This window comes from Vulpes vulpes, chromosome 5 (genome assembly GCF_048418805.1).
Source record: "Vulpes vulpes isolate BD-2025 chromosome 5, VulVul3, whole genome shotgun sequence".
NCBI classification, from domain to species: Eukaryota; Metazoa; Chordata; class Mammalia; order Carnivora; family Canidae; genus Vulpes; species Vulpes vulpes.
Genome location: NC_132784.1, coordinates 77211811 through 77227839, shown reverse-complemented (window position 1 = coordinate 77227839; position 16029 = coordinate 77211811). Strand labels below are relative to the sequence as shown.

Genomic DNA, 16029 nt, shown 5'->3' with positions numbered 1-16029 from the left:
TGAGTCAATATGGGTGAGTATACTTCTGGATTCTCTATTCTGTACAATTAATCTATTTGTTATCCTCAGATCTATACATCGTTTTCAGTACTATCACTTCCTATTAACTCTTAAAATTAGGTAGGCTAGATCATTTAATAATTTTTCTTCACTCTCAAAATGGCTTTCTTTGGCTAATTCAAGTCTTTTTAAAAATATTTATCTATGTATTTTAGAATCAGTTTTCAATTTTTGAAAAGATAAGCCTGATGAAATGTTGAGTGGACTGGCATTAAAATTATTGATCAATTCAGGAAGAATTGACAACTTAACAATATCAAATATTCCAATCCACAAGTGATATATCTCAATCTCTTCACTATTTAGGTCTTTAATTTCTCTCTGCAATGTTTTGTGGTTTTCAGATCCAATCTCTTGGATAGTTTTATTATATTCATTTCTAAGTAGTGTATGCATTTGATGTTATACTTAATATTATACTTAAGATAATACTTAAATTTTAAAAAGATTTTATTTACTTATTCACGAGAGACACAGAAAGAGAGGGAGGCATAGATACAGGCAGAGGGAGAAGCAGACTCCATGCAAGGAGACTGATGTGGGATTTGATCCCAGGACTCCAGGATCATGCCCTGGGCCAAAGGCAGTGGTTAAACCACTGAGCCACCCAGGGATCCCGATAATACTTATTTTTTAAAAAAATTTCAGTTATGGCAGTGTAAGCAGAAAGAGTTAGTAGCTTCCAGAAAATGAAAGATGAGACATAGTCATTTTAGGAGAAGCCATTTTAGGTCCCCAGCTATTTTCCATGATCTGTGCCCCAAGGGTCTACTAACTGGAGCAGACTTCTGCAAGGGTATCCAAGGAAGTAATAGAATTACAAAGAAATGTGGGACACCAAGGTGGCTCAGCTGTTGAGTGCCTGCCTTCAGCCTAGGGTGTGATCCTGGAATCCTGGGATCTAGCCCCCCATTGGACTCCCTGCATAGAACCTGCTTCTCCCTCTGTCTCTGCCTATGTCTCTGCCTCTCTCTGTGTGTCTCTCATGAATAAACAAATAAAAATCTTAAAAAAATTACCAAGAAATGCAAAAACCTCAATAGTTAAGGATTTTAAGGAAGCAAAGGGAATGCAGAAACTAATAATGTCTACCTAACCAGGAAATAGCCTAACTACATCAGACAAAATAAATAATGGTAAAATTCCCAGTGCTGTGTCAATGGTCAAGAGTGACCTAAAGTACATTCTTGAGCTGTTTTGGCAGAACTGAAAACATGCCCCATAGGGTTAATGAGGTTAAAACCAGTAGAAAATTTAAAGCTTGTTTTCTCAGGGAATTCATTTGGTTCTGTTGTCAAAAACTTCTGTGTTCTGGAACCAAAATATGTAACTAGAAAGCATTTTGGGGATAAAGAAGGAGGATAGTTTATTATTTTGCCAAGCAAAGGAGGCTGCAGCAGGGTAATGCCTCCCAACACTGCAAGCTAGCAGGGGGTTAAGGGTAGGGTGGGGGGCAGGGGGCTGTAAAAGGCTGAGGAGTTTTATAGGAAAATACAGGCCGTGTGGGTGTTGTTACTCAGTGTACATTGAAGTCAGCGAGGTGTCAACATTCATACCGAGTTCCTACTCTCACCACTGCTATTCAACATAGTACTAGAAGTCCTAGCCTCAGCAATCAGGCAACAAGAAGAAATAAAAGGCATTCAAATTGGCAAAGAAGAAGTCAAACTCTCCCTTTTTGCAGATGACATGATACTGTACATAGAAAACCCAAAAGACTCCATCCCAAGATTGCTAGAACTCATACAGCAATTTGGCAGTGTAGCAGGATACAAAATCAATGCCCAGAGGTCAGTGGCATTTCTATACACTAACAATGAGACTGAAGAAAGAGAAATTAAGGAGTCAATCTCATTTACAATTGCAACCAAAAGCATAAGGTACCTAGGAATAAACCTAACCAAAGAGGTAAAGGATCTATACCCTAAAAACTACAGAACACTTCTGAAAGAAATTGAGGAAAACACAAAGAGATGGAAAAATATTTCATGCTCATGGATTGGAAGAATTAATATTGTGAAAATGTCAATGTTACCCAGGGCAATTTACACATTCAATGCAATCCCTGTCAAAGTACCATGGACTTTCTTCAAAGAGTTGGAACAAATCATCTTAAGATTTGTGTGGAATCAGAAAAGACCCCAAATAGCCAGGGAATATTAAAAAAGAAAACCATAGCCGGGGGCATCACAATGCCAGATTTCAGGTTGTACTACAAAGCTGTGGTCATCAAGACAGTGTGGTACTGGCACAAAAACAGACACATAGATCAATGGAACAGAATAGAGAACCCAGAAGTGGACCTTCAACTCTATGGTCAACTAATATTCGATAAAGGAGGAAAGACTATCCATTGGAAAAAAGACAGTGTCTTCAATAATTGGTGCTGGGAAAATTGGACATCCACATGCAAAAGAATGAAACTAGACCACTCTCTTTCACCATATACAAAGATAAACTCAAAATGGATGAAAGATCTAAATGTGAGACAAGATTCCATCAAAATCCTAGAGGAGAACACAGGCAACACCCTTTTTGAACTCAGCCACAGTAACTTCTTGCAAGATATATCCATGAAGATATCTTGCCATGAAGGCAAGAGAAACCAAAGCAAAAATGAACTATTGAGACTTCATCAAGATAAGAAGCTTTTGCACAGCAAAAGATACAGTCAACAAAACTAAAAGACAACCTACAGAATGGGAGAAGATATCTGCAAATGACGTATCAGATAAAGGGCTAGTATCCAAGATCTATAAAAAACTTATTAAACTCAATACCCAAGAATCAAACAATCCAATCATGAAATGAGCAAAAGACATGAAGAGAAATCTCACAGAGGAAGACATAGACATGGCCAACATGCACATGAGAAAATGCTCCGCATCACTTGCCATCAGGGAAATACAAATCAAAACCACAATGAGATACCACCTCACACCAGTGAGAATGGGGAAAGTTAACAAGGCAGGAAACAACGAATGTTGGAGAGGATGCGGAGAAAGGGAAACCGTCTTGCACTGTTGGTGGGAATGTGAAATGATGCAGCCACTCTGGAAAACTGTGTGGAGGTTCCTCAAAGAGTTAAAAATAGACCTGCCCTAAGACCCAGCAGTTGCCCTGCTGGGGATTTACCCCAAAGATACAGATGCAGTGAAACGCCGGGATACCTGCACCCGGATGTTTATAGCAGCAATGTCCACAATAGCCAAACTGTGGAAGGAGCCTCAGTGTCCATCGAAAGATGAATGGATAAAGAAGATGTGGTTTATGTATACAATGGAATATTACTCAGCCATTAGAAACGACAAATACCCACCATTTGCTTTGACGTGGATGGAACTGGAGGGTATTATGCTGAGTGAAATAAGTCAATCGGAGAAGGACAAACATTATATGGTCTCATTCATTTGGGGAATATAAAAAAATAGTGAAAGGGAATAAAAGGGAAAGGAGAAAAAATGAGTGGGTAATATCAGAAAGGGAGACAGAACATGAGAGACTCCTAACTCTGGAAAACGAACAAGGGGTGGTGGAAAGGGAGGTGGGCGAGGGGTGGGGGTGACTGGGTGACGGGCACTGAGGGGGGGCACTTGACGGGATGAGCCCTGGGTGTTATGCTATATGTTGGCAAATTGAACTCCAATTAAAAAAAAAAAAAAGGATTCTACAGAAAAGCAAGTGAAGGGGAAGGGCTGGCTTCAAGAACGAGGAAAAGAAAAATTTCAGTTTAAAGTAAAGCTTTCGGGATCCCTGGGTGGCGCAGCGGTTTGGTGCCTGCCTTTGGCCCAGGGCAAGATCCTGGAGACCCGGGATCGAATCCCACGTCGGGCTCCCGGTGCATGGAGCCTTAAAAAAAAGAAAAAAAAAAAGTCAAGTTTTCCTGAAAGACAAGTATGTTCATCTTCATTCTCATCCATCTTTACCTTTCTATAGGGGTTTCACTTCCAGTCCATGAATAAGCAAGGCTCTGAATTTCTTAGCTGAAATATCAAGCCCAAGACTCCATCCTGGTTATACCTGCTCTTAGAGCAGGGACATGGCCCTTCCCTTTGTCAGGCAGTTTCTTCTGCTTCATTTTATTAAAGTCTCTGCCCTAGGAAGAGCTCATGCTTCTAATATAACATTCAATGGTGTCTAGGCATGTTTTTTAAACCTCCCAGCACAAGTGTATGGCTGCCTTTACCTGCAATGCAAGTTCCTCTGTTTGTTTTTTTTTTTTTTTAATTGATAATCCTGATCTAAGCCAATGAGCCACTCAGGTATCTCAAGTTCCTCTTTTTGAATATTCACTCTAAGCCCTAAATGGAAAGAACCAGGTCACCCCCGTTCAGGGAGTCTTTGGAAGTTATTTTTCACGATCTCCTTATTTGCTGCAAATAAAGTTTTTTTGTGTATGACAATTCCATCGGATATAATCTCTATCTGTAATTCATGTTAGTTTGGTTACAATAGGTTTTTGCATAATAATATAAATGATTATGTGTAATATGACCTTCCAAAGGAGATCGTATGTAAACTGTCCTATGATCTGTGAATAGCATAATTTTATTTTTTCCTGTCATATCTGCATAACTTTATGATATAGATTAGAACCTCCAGTAAAATGTAGGACTTGCTGTAAATTTTTTTGAAAAAAGATTTACTTATTTATCCCAGAGAAAGAAAGAGAGTGAGGGGAGGGGCAGAGGTAGAGAATCTTAAGGAGACTCCCCACAGAGACCCACACAGAGCTTGATGTCAGGTCACAAGATCATGACCCAGGCCAAAACCAAGAGTTGATCACTCAACAGACTGAGCCACCTAGGTGTCCTTGACCTGCTGTAACTTTTAAAAAGACAGCCAATTGAATAATCACAAAAATGTAAGTAACAATGTCAGGATGATATTTTCTACTACCTATCATGACATTTGTGTATCTGTGTCTTTTTAGCAGACAGATCAATTGGTTATTGCAATTGAAGCAGGGTGATATTAACTAAGGAATTCAGGTCTTCAAGTATAATTTAAGCAGAGTCCTCTGAAGACTTTCTGGGAAAATAAGAACGCATAAAATTCTTCTTTGAATTAGTATCATATATCTAGGTAAAGTCTAATCTTTATCCATTGCTATATAAACAAAAGAATATAGACTTTTTTGTTCTTATGAATATTGACTTCTTATGTGTGGACTTCTGATGAAGCTATCCCATACTGAAAAGTCCAGACACTGCTCTTCCAGAGCTCAAAGAACTAATTCACTGCGTTTTGCCTATTTGGTTACTATTGAGCTAGTCCTATTGGAAAAGTCTTTTTGTAAATCCTATGCTTATTCCAATGCATATATTATAGTATATTAGGAAATACTTAAATACATACATGTTCAGGTACTTTGGGACAAGTTTTCTTCAAATGAGAAGCTAGCATTATGTTTAAAGAAGTGTCTTTAAATCTTCAACCCTTTTTTTTTCTAAAGATTTTATTTATTTATTTATTCATGAGACACACACACACACACACACACACACAGAGGCAGAGACACAGGCAGAGGGAGAAGCAGGCTCCATGCAGGGAACCTGACATGGGACTCAATCCTGGTCTCCAGGATCACACCCTGGGCTGAAGGCAGCGCTAAACCCCTGAGCCACCCAGGCTGCCCAACTCTTTTTATGTAAAACAAGGAATCTCCACAGTAAAGGGTCAGGAAGTAAGGGCTCTACCATCCTACAATGAGCTTTATAATCCTACAAGAAACTTATTTCATGGGAATAAACAGTAGGTTTCATTCTTTAAATTTTATTATGTGATCTGTGCAAAGAATCAGGATAAGAATGAGAGAGAAATTGAGAGAAATCTTTCCATTTCATTCTGAAAATAATATGGTCACATTCAAATCTCAAATGTGGTGAGTTGATAACAATCTAAATTTGATGTTGATATGCAGCTTTTACTCCATGTCTAATTTCTCACAGCATAACCCACTATGAAAATTATTAATGGGAAACTTCACTACAACGGAGCTGGAAGGTTTCCATAGGGAGAGCTCTCACATTCTAATACTCTAGTCAGTTGCAGACCCAACAGGAAGAGTCAGGTGTGATCTTACATGGACTTGACCTTGCACATGGATACTACTCTACTACTACAGCCTGAGGAATAGAGGCTCTCTTCATCCACAGCTCCCTCAATCCCCATCCCAGCAACAACTCCATCAATGAAAAGCCATCACACTGAACTCCGTTTCCTCCAATGGACTTTTAGTACTAATACCCTTCCCAACATACTCCTTTTCTCCTTAAAAAGTGCAGTTCTCCTTTGTTCCTTCAATTTGTCTAAAATTTTGCCACAATTTGTCCTAGATTGTAATTCTCTTTTATTCCCCCCAAAACTCATTTTTGTTTTTGCTGTCAAAATAACTGGCAATATCTATTTTTAAGGTTAACACCACCATTTAGACATCTAACAGAATCAGACGTCTCTCTTTTCTTGAATAGCCTACACTTTGACTTGGAAATATCTGCTTCCTAGAAGATACAGACTAGTGAAAGCATCTCTAGATTCTTTCATTCTCTAACAAATGCAGTGCCAATGTTCAAATATTCTTTAGTCTACTTTTGATCATCCTTCTAAATCACCAGTTTTATGAATCATCAATTTTATGAATGATCCTGGCTCTCAGACTCATCTTTGATTTTTAGCATGTTGATGAAATTAACTCAGTGGGGCAGATTGGTTCCAATATAAATCCATGGTGTCAACTGTTAAAGGGTCCTCATCCCTGACTTCTACTTCTACTTCCTTTCATTGGTCTTCTGCTTTGTACATTCTTTCTGCTCCTCAAATCTCTCACTGACTTCACCTTTCTTCCCCCCACTCTCAGTGGATGACCTAACCTCAGTATCTACAGAAAAACACTGAAGCCTTCTGATGAGAATTTTCTCATTTTACTATACAAAAAAAAAAAAAAAACCCAAAACTTTTTTTTGTATATTTTGTTATTTGAGTTCGATTTGCCAACATACAGTATAAATACAAAACTTATATACTCTTATTTTCCTTCTGCCATGGTATTAAAGATGATGAATAATTTCACTATTGTTGCTAAAGATCTCATGCACTCAATACCAAGTGGGGTACATAGATATTAGGTGGATTTTTGGCCTCAAAGGAGAAGCTAGGGTCTCAAAGCATCAAATTAAGGTTGTGCCCTTGAGGAACAAAGACTATTTTGACGAGTTATTCAGAATTATTTCTAAAATACTCTAGAGAATGTGCTGGAGAAATACATTATAAATGTTTCCACCTTGTTTTGACAAAATACAGTAGTCAACTTTTACAGGTAGGTCATTTTCTACATTTATTCACTAAGAATATATTTGTTCTTTTGTATGAAGATGAATATCCCATCAATGTAGACAAAATTAATTTCATCAAATGTACTTGATTTTTCTATTGATATGTTAATATTTTATAGCTTCTCTAAAAAAATCAATTATATGCAGACCCTTCTGATGAAATACGTGAAAACTAAATAAAAATAGCTTTAGGTATAGTTCTTGGGGTGCATTGTCTTCCAGTCATACCTTATTTTCATAAAGTATTGAGAGATGGTGGCTCCAACTGGAAGCTAAGGCCACATTAAAACATCATCTATGCTTTCCAAAACAAATATGTTCATATATGTGTTAGTTGCTAAAAAAATGGGAACAAAAAACTCCATGATCTTCTCCTACTTGGTTTCTTTATTTACTGTTGAAATTGTACTTTCTTCAAAGAATCTTCTCCGAATGTTTATCTAAAAGCATCCTACCTTCATTTTTCTTCATAGTACTGGCTTCTAACTGACATCACATTCTATAGCTTTGTCTATGTGGTAATATCTGTTCCTTCTCCTACAATATATTATCCATGAGGATGGGGAATTTGTTCAATGCTGTAAACCCAGAACTTAGAACAGAAAAAAATGTTCTCAGTGTATTTGTACATGTATATGTATATGTGAATGAGTGAGTAAATTCACTAAGCAGAGAGAATGATTCTTCAGTACTTCTTAGTCATATAGCAAGAGGTAAATTTACTAATTCAATGGTTTCTGAATAAAATTAAGATATACCACTATGGATATCAGGTGAAAATTTTGTACTAAATATTTCTGTTATTTTGTATCTGAAAGATACCAGATCTGGAGGGACCCTCAAAATCCAACTTCTTTTATTTTTCCATTTGAATTATACCAATGACCTGCTGCTTTTCCTATCTGCTTTAAGCTCCTATACTTTTCTTTGTACAAAATTTGAAAAAAAAAAAAAACCCAAATATGGAGTCCTCCAAGAAGGCAAGAATAAATGTGATTCTACACACACACACACACACACACACACACACAAGTGAGAACAAGGGCAAGAGTGAGAGAGAGATAAAGAGAAAGAGATAACAGAGATACAGGACAAAAATATTTATGTAGTTGTTATGATGAGTTTGTTAAAAGAGATGAGAGATTTCCTAGTAATATATGAATGAGTAAATGATAAAAATGGATGGAATAAATGCAGAATCTGGATTAGACAGGATCCCTCACCTTCTCTGCTACTCTCAGTTTTCAAGGAATAAGAAAATGTCTTCCTCGAACCACACTACAGTGACGGGATTCATTCTCTTGGGACTCACAGACGACCCAGTACTAGAGAAGATCCTGTTTGGGGTGTTTCTGGTGATCTATCTAGTCACGCTGGCAGGGAATCTGTGCATGATTGTGCTGATTGGGACCAATTCCCACCTGCAAACTCCCATGTACTTCTTCCTTAGCCACCTCTCCTTTGTAGACATTTGCTATTCCTCTAATATCACTCCAAACATGCTGTACAATTTCCTCTCAGACCAGAAGACCATCTCGTATGCTGGATGCTTCACGCAGTGTCTTCTCTTCATTGCCCTGGTGATCACTGAGTTTTACATCCTTGCTTCAATGGCATTGGATCGCTATGTAGCCATCTGTAGCCCTCTACATTACAGTACCAGAATGTCCAAGAACATTTGCATCTCCCTAGTGGTGATCTCTTATACTTGTGGTTACCTTAATGGACTCTCCCAGACACTGTTGACTTTTCACTTGTCCTTCTGTGACTCCCTTGAAATCAACCACTTCTACTGTGCAGATCCTCCTCTTATCCTGTTGGCCTGCTCTGACACCCATGTCAAAAAGATGGCGATGCTTGTAGTAGCCGGCTTGACTCTGTCAAGCTCTCTCTTCATCATTGTGTTATCCTACCTTTTCATTATTGTAGCCATCTTGAGGATCCGTTCTGCTGAAGGCAGGCACAAAGCCTTTTCTACTTGTGCTTCCCACTTGACAATAGTCACCTTATTTTATGGCACCCTCTTCTGCATGTACTTAAGGAGTCCATCTGAGAAGTCTGTAGAGGAGTCCAAAATAATTGCTGTCTTTTATACATTTTTAAGCCCAATGTTGAACCCATTGATTTATAGTCTAAGGAACAAGGATGTGATCCATGCTATGCAGCAAATTATTAAGGGAAATCTCTTTCATACAATTGAAATTTGGGTCTCTGTTAATTTGAAATGACTAGTTGTCTGTAATAACATGGTGATTAGAAATAAATAACAGAGAAGTCCTACCTCTAATAGAGGCCCTGTTCCAATTTCTTTTTAAGATCATCATCATATAGTTTGTGGGTCATTCCTTTAAGTTATAATAAACTTTCTTGTTTTCAGCAAGGAGTTGCATTCCCATATCTGGCAATCAAAAGGTGCTGATATCCAGTTTTAGATTCTTAACTGAAAAATGTATTTGAGATTCATTGTGAAAGCACTTTGTATTTTGTCTCAATAATCATATGCTTCCTTTTATTTTATAGTTCTGAGAACTACTGTGGCTTCCAGGAACCAATCTTTAAACTCAATCTTGGCAAGTCTTTTAAACCAAATGGTTGACCTATTTGTAGTCTTTCTTTTTAATCTATTTATTTAGATTGAATAAATAGTGAAGGCCACTTCAGAAATTCTTTAGAGATAGGATACAACACAAATAAACATGCACAAAAAGCCCTGTGTCACTCAAGTATAATTAATAGTCACTTTTAAATCTTATTTATTTATTTATTTATTGAAGGAGAGCTTGAACAGTGGGAAGGACAGAGGGAGAGAGAGAATCTTCAGGTTCCACGCCTAGCATGGAGTCCAATGTGGGACTTAATCCCACAAACCTGAGATCATGACCTGAGCTTAAATCCAGAGTTTGACACTTAACTGACTGAGCCATTGAGGCATCAATATTTACTTTAATTCTCATACTTAAATTTGTGAGAAATTTATTATCTTCATGTATAACATTTGGAGTCTTAAACACAGAGAGATTAAATGACTTTCTATAGTTATTCAGCCACTAAGTAGCAAAAAGGTAAATCCCTTGGATCCAAATTCTCTTTCCAACTCACTGTGGTTAAACTTAGCGCTGGGGGTGGACTGTGTTGGGGATAATGAGGGGATGAGGTTACTGCTCCACATTAAATGTTGGTGATTGTGAAGAGGGTGTAACATGAACTGTTGAATTCTTCTGACATTTTAGGTAAACATGATAATTTGTGTGCAAAGTAGAATTATCTTACTGTTTTATGTAAAGCAGACAATTTTGATATATGGTAGATATATTTAGACTGTGTTTTTTGAATATATTTTCTAGATTATAAAAAGCACATATGTTCATTATGAATAACTGGAAAATACAGACAGATGTTAAGAAATAGCTTGCATCGGTGATACCTTAACCAATGGATAATTTATGTCTATGTTTTTCCATATTTCTTCTCAGTGATTTTTTTTTTAAGATTTATTTATGATGGACATAGAGAGAGGCAGAGAGAGAAGCAGGCTCCATGCCAGAAGCCCGATGCGGGACTCGATCCCGGGACTCCAGGATCGCACCCTGGGCCAGGGCAGGCGCGAAACCGCTGAACCGCCCAGGGATCCCCTTCTCAGTGATTTTATATGCATGTGTATTATGATGATTCATAAAACAAAATTGGAATCATATGCCAAATGCAAATATGAATGTTGATTTTCACTTGATAATGTAATGTTTGTGTTTCATATAGACTAATTTTGGTGAACACATTTTTAATTAATTTTAATACTTTATAATAATTAAATTATCCTTGAATTTAATTATGTAAATAACATGTTGATCATAGAAAAGCAAATTGGAAAATACTGAAATATCTGGAGCACCTGAGTGGCACAGTCAGTTAAGTGTCCAGGTCTTGTTTTCAACTCAGGTCATGATCTCAGGGTCATGAGATTGAGCCCAGTGTTAGGCTTTGCAGAAGTCTGATTGAGATTCTCTGTCTCTCTTCCTCTTCCTCTGCCCCTCCTGCTTGTGCTCTCTCTTCCTTTCTTTCTCTAAAATAAATAAATAATAAAAAGTACTGAAATATCTATGGAATAAAAGCAAAATTTACCTATGATCTTTTATCTAAAGATAGCTGCTTTCAACATTTTAGTGTATTTTCTTCCATTTGGTTTATCTTGCAAACCATAATTCCATCATATCTATGAATCCGATTATTTTTAAGACTGACTGATATTTTTTTTTTTAGACTGACTGATATCTTTATGTACATATCCTCTGATTGTTTTTTAGGATTAGTCTTAGAAGTGTAATTGTTGAATTAAATATTTTGAACATTTTTAAAGCTCTAAGTTTTTTACAGATAAATTTTTCTCTATAAAAGCATATACCATTTATATTTATTACTAGTCATGTTTGAGAGTAAACATCCCACTGCATTGTTATTAATATTAGGAATATCCATTAAGGGTATTTCCTTCTTTCTATCTCAATAGAAATTCTTAGGAAAGGAATCTGTTTTATTTAACAGAGGAGTATTTGAAATATATATTTAGCAAGTAAAGGGAATACATCAGTTTCCTTTTATTTTATTTCTGATGATTCCTCACATGAAGAATATTTACATTTTTATTTAGAAAAAATTTATTCATTTTTTTTGTTTTGTGGCTTTTCTCCACCTTAAATTAAATAAAGAGGTATGTATATTATATTTTTATTACCATATTTTATAGCAGTATCTTGAATTACTCTGGATAAAATTCTGTTATACTTTATAATATTGTTTGTAACTCTTTTCCTTACATTTTTAAACCATGTTTTTCCTACTAGGTGTTAAACTACCCTTTGTTTTTCCTTGTTTTGTGACATCACTTTTATTGTACACTAAGTGAATCTATTTCTGGCCAATTCTACTCCTTTGACCAGTTTATACATATGTTTTAAACCAAATTCACATAATTAATATAGACTTTTTGAAATTGTTAATTTCTGATAAATCCCATCATTACTATCCTTTAAATTTATAGTAGAATAATGCAAATCAAATGCTTCTAACTATCTAAAATTTTTAACCCAGTAATTATGCATATTGTAGCTCAATCTGAATAGCAGAGGGACATGTACATATGAAAATCAAATATGGTTATATTTACAATACATATTCCTTATAAATTATTTGAAAAATATTTTAGTCTTAGTATTTTTATAACTTGGTCCCCACATCTGATGGAATCATGGCCATAGAGAGGTCTGTTTCTGGATGAAAGGCTATGGGTAGGTTAAAATTTTTTTCCAGAAAGGCAAAGAAATCGTGTAGCTTATAAATGAGGAGCAAAACATTTAACTTTGGCATATTTGTTAACATTTTTACACATTTATTTTTGCACCAAACCAGTGTCCATAACGCAAGATTATTTTTCAGCAAAGATATCTAAATACAGACTTTTATTCCCAACTAAATTGTCCTTTGTCAGCAACTGTCCTCCAAAAGACTGAGGTGCCCACAATAATCCTCAATTGTGTGTCATTTAAAATGCTGAAAGGAGGGGGGATCCCTGGGTGGCTCAGTGGTTTAGTGCCTGCCTTTGGCCCAGGGTGCGATCCTGGAGTCCCGAGATCGAGTCCCCCATCAGGCTCTCTGTATGGTGCCTGCTTCTCCCTCTGCCTGTGTCTCTGCCTCTCTCTCTCTCTCTCTGTCCCTATGAATAAATAAATAAAATCTTAAAAAACAAAAAAATAAAATGCTGCTGAAAGGAAAAAAAACCTATGTTGATTTTAATTAAAATAAATATTGAGCTTTTAAATAATCAGAAGGAAATATTTCTGAGGTCATTTGGAATACAGGAATTCATAATGGAAGAGTTACTTGAATATGATGATAAAACTACTTAAAATTAAGGAGCATATTATATTTTGGAAAGTATTTGTCCCAGATAAAAGTGGTAAACAAGATATGATTCAAAGTACTGAAACACTGTCATAGTCTACATAAATACTGAAGGCTATTTATAGAAAATTGATAAAAATTCTAAAATTAATGAGTAAAAATAATATGAAATAAGTGCTCCAGTTGCCAACTTTCCAACTTTGTACCTAAAATGCAACAATACGTTAAGGTACTGGAACTGATGTTTACCTTTTTTTATAGGCACTCTACCATTCAAATAGCATGGAGAATTGGAAAACTTATCAGTTTTGTTTAGATAGGTTTTCTTTATGATGAGTTGGAGCTGACTCCAGAGAGCCAATTCTTAAATATTCAGGTTTGCAATATGGCCAGGGTGGCAGTATTTACAAGAATAAAACTGGCAAATACTACTATCAGAACTCCATCCAACTTACCATTATACCAGTGGTTTATCCTTCCAGTATTTATCAGGTTAGCCTTACATAGTTTGTAGTTCAAGGGATCAAGGGATCTTTGTCCTAAATGACTATAAGTAAACCTAAGGCAAAAATCAGTCACCAATAAATAGTGATAATTTCAAACAAAAATATTTGAAATAAGATACTTTTGTGTATTTATATTTGAGTTCAAAAAGATTAGCATGTTCTACATTATGGGTGTCGAGAAAATGATAAGTTTTCTGGAAATCAATTTAACATTATGATTTCAGGAGCATTTATTTTTTTTAAGATTTTATTTTATTTTATTTTATTTATTTTTTCTTTTTTAAGATTTTATTTACCCATTTGAGAGAGAGCATGGCAGGGAGGTAGGAAGGTGAGGGGCAGAGGGAGATGGAGAGAAGCAGACTTCCAGCTAAACTGAGAAAAAAGAAAGGAGTGGTCTATGGGATGCAGGTTGCCCTCACTTGGCATGGGATTGTTTTAATTGAAACGTGTGCTGCATTTGAATGTGTTCTGCTTTGCATGAATCTCAATTGCCATTACTGTCTGCATTCTGTAACAGGCACAAGCCAATGCTCCTGACAGAGCAGGAGCTGGCTGTAACCAGAGCCTTTGCAAGAGAGTGTTGGCTGTGGTCATAAAGGAGAGTTTGAATCTCACATGACTGATTTTTAAATTAGAATGTTCTACAGGCACTAAAATGAATAAGTTACTAGTTAAGGACCAGACAAATGATTTTGTATAATTTTTATGAAAAAAGCATGCATTGGTACACACATTATGATAACTGTTATACTGGGAGTAAGGACAAGTAAACCTTGTTCTTTGCATATTTTTGTATCAGTTTTCTATGATGAACAATTATCTCTTTTATAAGCAAGAAAACAAACAAAAAACCTGGATATTTCCAGTATGATTCAGATCCCAGGATATAAAATTAAAGGATTTGTGTTTATTAGTAGTTAGAAGTAGAAATAAAAGTAGAAAAAGGCAGAGGTCAAACTATTCTACAAGTTATTGAACTGGATGGTCAACTGCTTAGTTCAACTGCTGAGCTACCCAGGAGTCCCTGTTTCTCCTCTTTTATTTCTGATTTTGTTTATTTGAATTATCACTGTCTCTCTCTTTTAATGAGTCTGGCTAAAAAGGCTTATCAATTTTGTTTATCTTTTCAATGAAGATCTATTTTTTTTTTTTTTTAGTTTCTATATCATTTATTTCTGCTTTGATCTTTACTATTTCCTTCCTACTACTTGTTTTGAGTTTTATTTGTTCTTCTTTTTCTAGCTCCTTTAGGTGTAAGTTTAGGTTGTTTATTTGAGATTTCTCTTGCTTCTTTATATAGGCCTGTTTTGTTATAAAATTCCTTCAGAGTAGTATTTGCTGCATCTCAGAGATTTTGGACTGTTGTGTTTTCATTTTCATTTATCTCCATATATTTTTTGATTTCCCTTCTGATTTCTTGGTTGACTCATTCACTGTTTAGTAGCATGTTATTTCACCTCATGTGTATGTATTCTTTCCAGATTTTTTCTTGTGGATGATTTCTAGTTTCATAGAGATGTGGTCAGACAAGATGCATGGTATGACTTCAATCTCTTTGAATTTATTGAAGCTTATTTTGTGGCCTGACATATGATCTATTCTGGAAAATGTTCCACGTGCACTTGAAAAGATTGTGTATTCTGCTGTTTTTGGATGGAAACATCTGAGTATATCTGTTAAATCCATCTGTCTTAGTGTGTAATTCAAAGCCATTATTTCCTTGTTGATTTTCTGTTTGGACGACCTACTCATTAATGTAAGTGGGGTAATTGTATTGTACTACTATTATTGTGTTACTATCAATTACTTCCTTTATGTCTGTTACACATTGCTTTATGTACTTGGGTAGCACTTTATCTGTGTTGTCCTCTGAGAAGCTTTCATTGGTGGGCAGAGCCTGTGGTTAGACCCAATATCTATCCCCAGATCATTGCTGGAGCTGCAGTCAGACTGGTATATATCATTATCTTGCCCTCTCCCAGGGGCAGGAGTCATTTTGGAGTGGTGATGGCCCCTGTCAGGCCTTTTGCACACTGCTAGGCTTGTGGCACCACCTTGGATGGACTCTGGCCAAAGGCATATTGGAGTGGGGAAGTTCACAGGAGAATGTGAGGGTAGGGTAGTTGGGGCTAGCAAAGTCTGAGCCAGTCCACTACACGAGGGGACCTGAAGGCACCTGGGAAACTTCCTGCCCAGGCCAGAATGCCGATGCTCACCTGCAGCAGAGTATG

The 16029-nt window shown here is 36.4% G+C and overlaps 1 protein-coding gene across 1 annotated transcript; it reads left to right on the top strand.

Moving 5' to 3' along the window:
• Positions 1 to 8653: 8653 nt before the first annotated feature.
• LOC112930497 (olfactory receptor 5M10-like) lies at positions 8654 to 9622 on the top strand. Its single transcript, XM_026012851.2, has one exon. The coding sequence runs from the start codon at positions 8654 to 8656 to the stop codon at positions 9620 to 9622; it is 969 nt and encodes a 322-aa protein (XP_025868636.2).
• Positions 9623 to 16029: the final 6407 nt, after the last annotated feature.

What these genes read in the sequence shown, in the direction of transcription:
- LOC112930497 (XM_026012851.2), top strand. Translation starts at nt 8,654, where the DNA reads ATGTCTTCCTCGAACCACACTACAGTGACGGGATTCATTCTCTTGGGA.